The 12,512-nt window shown below is 40.8% G+C and overlaps 1 protein-coding gene across 6 annotated transcripts in view; it reads right to left on the reverse strand.

The window, feature by feature from the left end:
- Positions 1-12,512, reverse strand: part of LTBP1 (latent transforming growth factor beta binding protein 1) — a 371,985-nt gene that overhangs the window by 316,127 nt on the left and 43,346 nt on the right. For all 6 annotated transcript variants that reach the window (XM_072937938.1, XM_072937939.1, XM_072937941.1 and 3 more), the window contains exon 3: positions 4,898-5,189. In XM_072937938.1, the coding sequence (XP_072794039.1) occupies positions 4,898-5,189 (292 nt within the window). The remainder of the gene's footprint in view (positions 1-4,897; positions 5,190-12,512) is intronic.

The following is a 12,512-nucleotide window of genomic DNA, read 5'->3' on the forward strand; positions in this document are numbered from 1 at the left end:
ACCACAGTCTTTCATTAACAAGAACTCCTGAATTCACTCCCTTTCTCTCTGTTACCAGTACTACCACACCTGTTACAGAGACACCCTCCGATTACCAACAGTTCTGATGCATTTTAGATACTACAGATTAACCACCCAAGGCAGAAGAAGAACCGTGGCATTCTTCCTACCTGAAACTTCTTCCCTTTTTTGTTACTCTCTGTTACAGAAAATTAAAAGTAGAAAAGTAGAAATTTAAAAGTAGAGAGGCTTGTATAAGAATTGTGTACCCAACTACAGGGAAATATATACAAGATCTTGTGGTAGCTCACAGAGAGAAGAAAAAATGTGACAATGAATATACGTATGTTCATGTGTAACTGAAAAATTGTGTTCTACACTGGAATTTGACACAACATTGTAAAATGACTGTAACTCAATAAAAAAATGTTAAATAAAAAGAATTGTGTACCCATTATCCAGCTTCAATAATTATTCCCTCATGGCTAATCTTATTACCTCTATACCTCAACCCACTGGATAATTTCAGTTAAAGCTCAGACATCATATAATTTCATGTGTAAATACTTTAATATGATTCCCTTCCTTATATAACTACAAGGTCATCATCACAGGCCTCAAAATCAATAATCATTCTTTTATATCATCAAATTTCCAATCAACATCAGCATTTTCATAATTGTCCTATAAATCATCATTCTTTTTCTTTTAGTTTGTCTGCATCTGGATAGATATAATCTAAATATTATGATTGGTTGGTTAATATGTTTCTTAAATCTCTTTTAGGCTATAGGTTCCCCCTTCATTACTTTTTCTGTTTTGCTTTGTGTCTTTTCAGAATCGTTTTGTTGAAGTCTTAGACTTTGACTTGGGTTTAAGCCAGTCTTTAAAAACTCTTATTACCACTAGTCTTCATTTATATCAAGTTCCAAACAAATCATATCCTAAATGTGGTCATTTTAAAATACATTCACAAATTCTTTGATATTTCTCTCTTCAAAGAAGGTAGCTGATTAATTACAGTCCCTCAACTTAGCCACTTACTTCTAGTGAGCAGAATACGGCTGAGAGAAAGGTGTGTCATTTTCAAGACTAAAAGGGCCCTGTAGCCTGGGGATCTCTTGCTTAGGGAGAAGCCAGCAGCCACACTGTGAGGATGCTCAGGCAGCTCTGTGGAGAGGGGAGGGCCATGTGGAAAGGAAGTGAAGCCTCCACCAACAGCCATGGGAGTGAGCAGCCCCCTACCCTAGCAGTGGGTCCTCCAGCCCCAGTCAAGCAACGCCTGCTGACTGCAACCTCAATGGGAGACCCTGAGCCAGAGCTTAGAGCTCAGCATCTCCTAGATTCCTGACCCGCAGAGATCGTCAGACAGTAAATGTTTATTGTTTTAGGCTGCTGAGTTTGGGGGTGACCCGTTACACAGCAGTAGGTAACTAATACACCAAACTTCCTGGCGTCACACCACTGCCTTTCCTAGGCAAGCTCTTCACCGGTTCTTTGCATCAAATTTAACTATCTCTTCAAGCTCACAGGCCTTCCCCAGAGCTGTTCTTAGACTTCCATGTCCCTAGCACTCCAAAACCTGGGAACAATTGCTCCTTCGATTTCCAAAAGAACTTTGTATCTGGTTTGAAGTCAAGCTGTCTAAAATCAATCTGGCCAAGGGTAAAACAAATTCATCTAACAACCGCCTGCCTAAAATGTGTAGTTTTAACATTACAGTTTTACCGAAGTCACTGTTCCTCAAATATGCCAGGCACGCTCCAGCCAGCTGGGGCCCCTGCCCCATCCCCTCCATCTCCATGATTTATGCCCTCGCCTCCTTCAGGCCTCTGCTTAAATGTCACCTTCTCAACGGAACCTTCTGTGACAACTTATTTAAAACCACCAGGGCCCTCACCCCTTCCCATCCCACCCTCACCCAGTACTCCCTGTCCATTACTACAGTTTCATTTTCTCCACAGCACTTACCACAATCTAACCTATGTTTTAATTATCCCATTCATCAGCTGTCTCTCCCACTGCAGATTGGAGGCCCCAGGGAGGCAGACATTAGGTTGAGATGTTCACTGTTACACCCCAAGCCCCTAAAACAATGCACAGGACATAGCACGAGCTCAATAAAAACTTAAATAAACGATCAAGACTGTAGCATTTCATAGGCCACATATGGATGTAACACTAAACATTTTGATATTTTAAGTGTCTTTACGTCTAAAAGCATTTTAAGGAGGCTCAATTAATTTCCTCCTTCTCTAGTTAAAAACCAAACCAAACCCTGAAACACCCTAAAGTAGGTTATCCTTAAAAAAAACAAAAAAAAGGTAACTTAGGAATTGTTACATTTCTCAAAAGTAGCCAATCTGTCACATCAAAATCTCCTTAAGAGCAGAACTGGATCTTATACAACTTAAGAGTCCCTGCAGTGCCCAGATAACAGGCAACTGACAAAAGTTTATGAAGAAAACATCAGAATTGTCAGCATCTTGGGCCATCTATTCTCCTCATCCAAAAACACAAAGCAGGCACACCCATAAACGCACGCCTGTAACAATACTATCGTAAAAAGCATCTTCATTCAGCAGATGAAGTCTCTGAAGCAAATTATCTAATGACTTGTATTTTCCCAAAGCCAAGTTAGAGCTGAAACCTTACCTTCCTCTTCAACTCACAACATTCTTGTCTAAATCACACTGCTGCTACCAAAAAAAGAAAAAAGAAAGAAAAGAAAAAGAAAAAAGGGAAGGGGGGTTGGCGGGGGGAAGGTTGCTCCTTTACCTGACATCTGACATATGGTTCTCACTAACAATCCATATATACACACCACAGAGGGTCAAATTCTAACAGGGTGATGGTGATACTCAAGATGAATGATGTCGCTTGTAAATGACTTCACAGTTTATGTAACTAATAATGCTAGGAAAATAAATAAATAATTGCAATGCACAGTAACCTGACTCTGGATTGCCAAGGCATAGTTCACCAGAGTTGTTCTTTGTTTTTAAGATCAAGAACAATGCTGGAAGAGAGACATCTGGCTAGTATATAATCAAAGCTTTTTATCATTTCAAAGACACAGTCACATTCAAATCCTGACCCACAAAAAGCACTACTATCTTGCAGAGGAGGCCAGCAAACTACACATCAGGGGCCAAAGTTGGCCACAGCCTGCTTCTGTGTGGCCCCACAAGCTGAGAAGCAGTTTCACATTTTTGAAATGGTTGAGAAAAGAAAAAAACAAAAAGAACAAGAATATTGGGTGACACATGAAATTTCTATGAACTGCAAATTTCAACATCCATAAATAAAGTTGTGCTGGCACACTGACACTCATTCCCTGACGCATCATCTGTGGCTGCTTTTGTGCTACGATGGCAGAACTGAGAAGCTGCAACAGAAACCCTATGTCCCACAAAGCTACAAATATTCACCGTCTGGCCCTTTACAGAGAAAGCCTGCCACCCTCTCCTGCAGGGTGCGGAAGCTGGAGCCTGCCTGCCTCCAGTGAAAGCCTAACATGTGTTCTCCTCATTCTGCCTCTATTTAAATCCTAATACCATTCTCATTCACATATTAACTGTGTGACCTGGAGCACACTACATAACCACTCTGTACCTCACTTTCCCCACCTGTATAATGGGTTTAATAATGGTACCTTATGGAGCATCATTGTGAGTTATGAATTAATAATACGTACAAAGCATGTGACCCAGCACCTGGAACGCAGTACGCCCTTACTAAGCTCTGGCTCTAACGACCATTCCTTCTTGTGGAGGGTGGCAGGATGTGTTTTCCAATGGGCATGGTAGCAAAACTGTTCAATGCCAGAGCAGCCCCCAAATTGCTTTTATCATGGGAGAAATGAAGCAGGAGGCAAGAAGAAATGAGGGGGGGAAAAAAAGCAGAAATAAGAGGACTGGGGAAGGAATAAAAGAAGGGAAAGTTATCAGGACCCCACTCAGCAGGGACAGTAGGTGGCCTATTCAGAGGGGAAATATAAATTAGGATAATTTCATCTATAGTAAATAACTTCTGTGGGCTGACTGGATACTAATCATCAGGTGGAAGCTATCTCTGGAGGGGAAAGCATTCAAAATTCCAGGCAAGTGACTTACAGATTAACTGCTGGGTCATTTTTAAGTTGAGAACTTCCTGTATTTTACATTCCTAGACAAATGACAAGTGATAGTTGCAGTGAATTCTGCATCTCGTTATCCATGGAGAGTAGCTAATTAAAAGGAAACAATTTGTGTAAATGACCCTGTCCTTACGGAGTTCTCATTTTGCTCAGAAGAGCACTCACTTCCTAACGCTAAGAAAAAACCACATTCCCATAAATAAAACACAAGCTCATTCACCAAAAACAGATCTGCATGGCAACTGGGAGGTAAACACGGTGTTAAAAGATACACTTAACCTGCTACAGAGGTGGAGAAATTCTCTTTCTCCCAAGACTCACCTTCTCCATGCAAAGCTGAGTTCTTACCTTTTGCAAGGACCTTTCAAAATCACACTCACTGTTTCTCCTTTAAGCTGATACTGCAAAAACTTTAAAGCAACCCCAGACCCCGAAAAAAAAAATTTTTTTTAACCTACAACTCCACCATAATCAAATAGCTATCTTTATTTTTCCCTTCCAACCTAGATCTCCTTAGTCCCAGCACCTGCTTTGGTTAACGCTTACGGCAGATCTTCCCTGCAGAGGCTAAACACACATAGCAAGTATTTTTAAGAGACTTGATGTGTAAACATAAGATGGAAAACCTTAAGAAAAGGAAAGAAAGACATGATTAGCCAAGTGATTTCTACAAACTCTGCAGGAAAAGCGATTTAAAGCAACGCATCCTAGAAAGTAACTTAGATGCTTCTGAGCTGGAGGCAAGGTCAAAACACTCACTGAGAATGTATCTGCTGCGAGAGTCCCACTGAAGGCTTTGGCTTGAGGGTCAAGGTCATCTGAGCCATGGGACTGACTCTCGGTAGAGCGTCTGCCTTCTTAGATGAAGTGTGCTTTGCTGCTGGCTCAGGGGGGGCCCAGGAGGAAGCAGGACTCTGTCCCCCAGAGACTGGGGACACAGTGTCCTGGGCAGTTGTCGTCTCACAGGCTCTGCCCTCGGTCCCCGGTTTGCACACGCAGAGCTGAGGCCGGAGGCACATCCCTCCATTCTGGCACGGCGGGACACAGTTCGCTGCGGGAAGACAACAGAATACACACTTTGAGGAAAAACACTGCAGACTCTGAGTCCTCCAAAGGCTTCCCAGTAGCACCAGGCTGCTCCCCATGAAGATAAAAGGACAATGATGGTGAGGGTGACGGTAACAGCTCACACTTACCGATGGCTTCCTTTGTGCCAGGCAGTCTTCTCACAGACAGACAAATTTCACCCCCCAGCAACTGGTTTAAGTAGGTATTTTATTTTGCCCATTTTACTGATGAAGAAACAGGCACAGGGGTTATATAATTTGCCAAAGAGCACACAGTCATTAGTAAACAGAAGAGCTGGGATTTGAATTTATGTGAACTGGCTCCAACATCACCATCCTTAACCGCTTTACGATAGCCGCCTCTCAGAAACGCATCAGAAACACAGGGGGAAAAGCTGAAGAAAGGACTCTGCCCTTCTTTTCCAGTTGTGTTCTGTGTACATTTTAAACATCCAAACAAGACCTGGCAAAAAACAAAAGGCCAGTCCCAGATCCAAACCCCAAAAAGTGTTACAGCCTTCATCTTCCATGAGCTATCAGAGCTCGTAGTGACTGCTGCAAAAATTTAGTCTGACCCACTTTTCTTTTTTTTTTTAAACAGGAGAGAAAAACCAAGGGCAGAGAGGTTGAGCGTCATCTAATAAACACACAAATATATATGTGTATAGATGTGTGTGTACACACACACAAATATTTTTTTAAAGCCAGTGTACCATACACCATCCCTAACTTTATAATGAAAGACAACCCAAAAGAAACAACCTCTTTATCCCCATTTGCTAGGATGTGTGTACTTTGAATCACCAGACTGTGGACAAGCAGTTTTAAAGTTAGCAGGGCTATGGGTCACAGGTGAGCTGAATGGATTTTATATCACAGGCAAGGTCCCTGTGGGACCTTAGGAGTTTAGATGTTACTGACTTACTTTTCATGAGGTTAATGCCATAGGTCTGTGGGCGTGATTCCTTCAGTCCCTTCTTTATTTGTCCAAGTACATTTATTTATGCCAACCTCTTGCTATCAGTCCACCTCTGACTTCAACTCTTGGACCTGAAGCAGATCCCAATACTAAATCTCCCATAAAATTCAACACAAGACTCAGTCCACAAACAGTTACAAATAGACTGAGGGATATGAACCAGAGGAGCTCAGTTATGGAGTAGCCAAATGACCAACACCTAAGAGCCTGGAAACCTACTGATTTTCTACAAAAAAGAGAAGATATTTTCCCTATCTGCCTCCAATGCAATTCCTATTAGTTACAGCAAATAATGGTAAGAAGAGGCTGTCAAGTGTCAGAATACTAGGCTGACCAATTTTCTAAAAGTTGGGAAGGACTTTAAAAAAAAAAAAGGAAAGAAAAATGCAGCCGGCTCCTAAGGTGACCCTGGGGTAAGTTAGTGAAGCTTGGCCTCTGCTCCTGTACATGTCCGGGGGCAGGGGGAGGGCAGGAGCTGCCTGTTCTAAAATGGTCCCCAAGGGCTCTTTCCATATTAGGCTTCTAGAATTCAAAGTCAAAACTATGCACGTCTAGAGTTCAAGATTCTAATTTATCAGCGTTTTCCTGGCCGGCTGATGACTGTCAGGTCCCTATGCGGCCACGGTTATTTATGGAATGTCACAGGAATGGAAATGAGCTCCACCCAGAGAGAACAGAAGTGGCCACAAGCGAGGACTGGACGAGGCTTTCAAAGCTGAGCCTCAGCCAGAGATCAGCCCCCAGGCAACTTTCATGTATACATTCTCTTCATGCTTTCAATTAGAAACATGTTGCAGTTTAACATCTGAGAATGATTTCCGCTTCCCCTCCCTCCCAAGGTGTACCACAAAACGTCTCCTAACCCACCAGGCAGGCTGCACAGGGCGGCTTACAATGGCTGGTCTCGAGATGGAAGCCAAGCCCTGAGACCTTCCCAAAACCACCAGGAATATACAAGGACCTGTCTTTAGGAGGACATGGTTGGGTTAGAAGTATAAAAAGGCAGCCATTTTTTTTTAACTCTTCAAATTTTGTACGTGGTACAGTAAGGTCAGCAGGGAAAGAATGAAAGGAAAAAAAACTTTAAACTCACATAAAAAAGACCATGTTATATAATAGTATGACTATACCCAATACCATTTTTCTGTAAATTTTAAAAGGACAATAAGGAGAATAATGAGACAATTTTCTCTTCTACCTACCTCTCCTGGGCTCTGGCAGCAGCCTCCCGGAGCACGCAGACAGGAGGGGCTGGCTTGAACTGGGGGGGACAGATTCCCTGACTGCCAAGATGAGCCCTGACCCTGACATGAAAAGCAAAACTCACATCCCACAACCACACTTATCAAGCCTTTCCTCCTACAATACTTGGACCTCGTGCAATAGTGGTTCCCACATGTCACTTCTCCAAGTTTGGTCCTTGGACCAGCAGCAGCATCACCTGTAAACAGTTTAGCATCGCACCTCTTCTCTGGCTGCCCCCCTGGCCCAAAACTAGAGCCCAGTGAGCTGACTGCTCTCCAGGTGAATCTGAGGCTTACTCAAGTTCAAGAACCACTGACATACAGTATTTGGAAACCAGCAGTCCTCCACTAATGCATTATTTTTTGAGAATTTACATTTTTATCACTGCCAAGTTTGGTGTTTTCACACTCCAGTGACTTGTATGTTATTGAAATCTTGCTGTGACAGACATGTTTATGTTGCCCTTTTATTTTTAATGCATAAAATTAAAACCTTTTGCCATGTGACCAAATTTTCAAGATAATTTGGGTCCCTTCCAAGAATTTTTATGTTTGTCACCACCTACTTCATGGCCAATGTAAAAACTGCTGTTTTTATAATTGAACTATAGTTGATTTACAATATTAGTTTCAGGCGTAGAGCACAGTGTTTCAGCATTTTTACAGATTATACTCTATTAAAAGTTATTACAAGATAATGGCTCTAATTCCCTGTGATACACAACATATCCTGTTGCTTATGAATTTCACACACAGTAGTTTGTACCTCTTAATCCCGTATCTCTAATTTGAACCCCCGCCCATTCTCTCTCCTTTTTGGTAACCACTCGTTTGTTTTCTCTGGGAGTCTCCTTTGGAAAAAAAAAAAACTGTTACTCTAACTGAGGGACTGAACTAAGTTGAATATTATAAATAAATGTTACAGAAGTACTTTTGAAACTGTTTTCTATCAGCTGATTCTGCATTTGCATGGCCGGCTGTGGTTCAATGCACAGAGTAAACACTCCATCAAGATCTTATCAGTGGGCTGGGCAGTGGTTCTCCAGCTTTGCAGCACATTAGCATCACCTGGGGAGCTTTAAAACTCTCAAAACCCAGGCCTGACTCCAGGCTGGATGAATCAGAATCACTGAGGGAGGGGGCTTGTGCATCTTTGGTGTTTTATTTTTTTGGTTTTTTAACTCTCTAGGTGATTGCAATTTGTAGCCAAACATGACAACCGTAGGTGAGGGAACAAAATCCTACTGGACTTGCTGACAGACTCATCTTCCCAAAATGCATCTCTTTGCATTTCTTCTTCTTCATTAAAAAAAAAAAAAAAAAAACTTGCAACACACTTCAGCTGCCCATGAAATACATTCAAGACCCTCTACATCTAGACCCCAACCCCTCTTCCCATCCTCACTGCCCCCTGTTCCATCCCTGCAGTAGCTCACCCCTTCTTGCCTCTGCACACAGGGCGCCCTGTCCTGAAACTCGGGCAGGCCCCTCAAGCTCCTGCTCATCTGAAACCTCCTCCTTCCCTGTGAAGTCTTACCCAAATGCATACCCACCCAACCTCCTGCACCATTTTCATTATCCACTTCACATTTCACATGTACTGTCAACATACATTAATCATTTTTTAACAAAGCTCTCTTATTTCTCAACTAGACTATAAACCATGAGTTAATTAATTGGCTATTGCAGAATTTTCTGTGTCCTAGGATGGGAGGCTGAACCTCATCCTTCCTGGTTGACTGACTCACATCACAGTAGAGCCGTTCCTTTCCAAAGGATACTAGAATCGAAGATGTCTATAAAGGGAAGATATTTACTGGGCTCTTAATCCATTACATAATAACATCTACACCTTCGTACTTGGTTGCCTGCTGTTCAAATAGTCTCCAATCCTTCAAAGATGTCTTTAAATCAAAATTAATATTTAAATACATTTTGCTAATGTGTAAGGTCTGCAGTGGCACTTAGCAGTATGCTTGTTAAACAGTTTCAAAAGCCCAGATCCTATGTCTTCTAAAAGAATTCTGATTGGTCGGGATACTTGGAAACAAACTGGTCATGGATATCAAAAAGGGCTGACAGGAGCCGTGACAAATTATTAAACTTCCAGAACAAAAGCACATTAAGGGAATTAGCCCAAGAAGTTCAGGTGCAGTAGAAAAAAAGCTTCTGAGAGGTAAGTAGTTTGTGAAAAGGAACTAGAAGTAGGGGTGTCCGTAATTCATTAAGCAGATAATCCAACAGAAGGACTTCTGCTAGAGGTAAGAACAGTGAATTAACCTTCTACGTGCCCTCCCCTGATCCCAAACACAGAATAATAATTTTAAAAAAACTTCTAGGTTTAAAAGAAATGACCATGATGTACTGTTACCAAACAAGACTTTTTTGTCATAAACAACTAGAAAACTGGATTAAAGATACAAAACAACTGTTGTCAGATATCAGACAACTGGCAAGAAAGGACTATGAATCCTAAGAGAAGGGAATCAAAGAAGTGAGCCCCAGGAACACGCCGACCGTCTGCAGGAGGCACTCTGCAGACTGTGACACAGGGAGACCACACAGAGTGATGATGGCTGAGGGTGGGAATCTTCAAGGCAGAGTACTAGAGAGGAGGGACCTGCACACAGAGACAGCCAAGAGATCTGCAGAGGGTCCCCTGAGTCTTCACTTGAAATGGCACTGCACAGGCACAGGGTGGAACAGCATGAGGCCAAACTACCCAGGACCTGTAAGCTGAAAATCCCCAGTCCTGACCCCACTGGAGTCAGGACATTCAGTAGAGACTCCAAATTAAACTCCCTTTAAAAGTTAAACCTCAATATCAAAATCAGGCAAGAATCTAAGAAAATATTTGAAGAGATAATAGCTAAAAACTTCTATAACCTGGGAAAGGAAAAGTCACCCAAGTCCAGGAAGCACAGAGAGTCCCATACAGGATGAATACACACAGTAATCAAATTGAAAAAATAGAAAATAAAGAGAAAATGTTAAAAATGACAAGGGAAAAATCAACAAATAACATAAAAGAGAACTCGCATATGGCTATCCGCTGATGTTTCAGCAGAAACTCTGTCGCCCACAAGGAAGTGGCATGATATATTTACCGTGATGAAAAGGGAAAACCTACAACCAAGAATACTCTACCCACCAAGGCTCTCATTCAGATTTGATGGAGAAATCAAAAGCTTTACAGACAGGCAAAAGCTAAAAGAATTCAGCACCACCAAACCAGCTTTACAACAAATGTTACAGTAACTTCTCTAGACAGAAAAGGCCACAACTAGAAACAAGAAAATTACAAAATGGAAACCTCACCAGTAAAGACAAACATACAGTGAAGGTAGGAAATCATCCACATACAAGCTAGTAGGGAGGGTACAAGACAAGAGTAGTACAATCATCTGTGTCCATAATAAGCAGTTAAGAGAAACACAAAACAATCAGATATAAAATATGCTATCAAAACCAGTCATCATGTGGGAAGGAGAGTACAAATGCAGGTATCTAAAATGCATTTGAAATTAAGAGAGCAGCAACTTAATCATGTATAAAGCCCACCATACCAAAAACTCTTGGTAACTATAAACCAAAAATCCATAATAGATATACAAACTAAAAAGAAAAAGGAATCCAAGCATAACACTAAAGTATCACATTGTAAAGAGAACAAAAGAAGGGGGGAAAAAAACTATAAAAACAAATCCAAAACAATTAACAAAATGGCAATAAGCACACATCTATCAATAATTACCTTAAATGTAAACAAATTAAATGTTCCTACCCAAAGACACAGACTGGTTGAATAAATACAAAAACATGACCTGTATATAAGCTATCTACAAGAGACCCACTTCAGAGCTAGAGACACACACAGACTGAAAGCGAGGGGATGGAAAAAGGTATTCCATGCAAATGGAAATCAAAAGAAAGCTGGGGCAGCAACACACATATCAGACAAAATACACTTTAAAATAAAAACTGTTACAAGAGACAAAGAAGGACACTACATAATGACCAAGGGTTCAATCCAAAAAGATGTAACAATTGTAAATATATATGCACCCAACATAGGAGCACCTCAATATAAAAGGCAAATGTTGACAGTAACAGAATAGTGGGGGACTTTAACATGCATGCCACTTACAGAAATGGACAGATCATCCAGACCAAAAAAAAAATCAATAATGAAACACAGGTCTTAAACGACACATTAGTCCAAATGGACTTAATTGATATTTATAGAGCATTCCATCCCAAAGCAGCAGAACACACATTCTTTTCAAGTGCACGTGGGGTGGAACATCCTCCAGGATAGATCACATGCCAGGCCATAAAGCAAGCCTTGGCAAATTTAAGAAAATTGGAATCATATCCAGCATCTTTTCCAACCACAACACTATGTGATTAGAAATCAACTACAAGGAAAAAACTATGAAAAACACAAAAACACATGGAGGCTAAACAATATGCTACTAAACAACCAAAGGACCACTGAAGAAATCAAAGAGGAAATCAAAAAATACCTATAGACAAATGAAAATGAAAACATCTAAAACCTATGGGACTCAGCAAAAGTAGTTCTAAGAGGGAAGTTTATAGTGATATAAGCCTATCTCAGGAAACAAAAAAAATCTCAAACAACCTAAACTTAAGACCTAAAGTAACTAGAGAAAGAACAAACAAAACCCAAAATTAGTAGAAAAAAAGAAATCATAAAGAGCAGAAATAAATGAAACAGAGAATAAAAAAATAATCAAAAAGATCAATGAAACTAAAAGCTGGTTCTTTGAAAAGATACTCAAATTTGATAAATTTTTAGCCAGACTCAGCAAGGGAAAAAAAAAAGAGGGCCCAAATTAATAAAGTCAGAAATGTAAAAGAAGTTAAAACTGACACCACAGAAATACAAGGGATCATAAGAGGCTACTATGAGTAACTGTACACCAACAAAAAGGACAATCTAGAAGAAATGGACAATGTCTTATAAAAGTATAATCTCCCAAGACTGAATCAGGGAGAAATAGAAAATATAAACAGACCAATTACCAGTACCGAAATTGAATTGGCAATTTTAAAACTCC

This window comes from Vicugna pacos, chromosome 15 (assembly GCF_048564905.1).
Source record: "Vicugna pacos chromosome 15, VicPac4, whole genome shotgun sequence".
NCBI lineage: Eukaryota > Metazoa > Chordata > Mammalia > Artiodactyla > Camelidae > Vicugna > Vicugna pacos.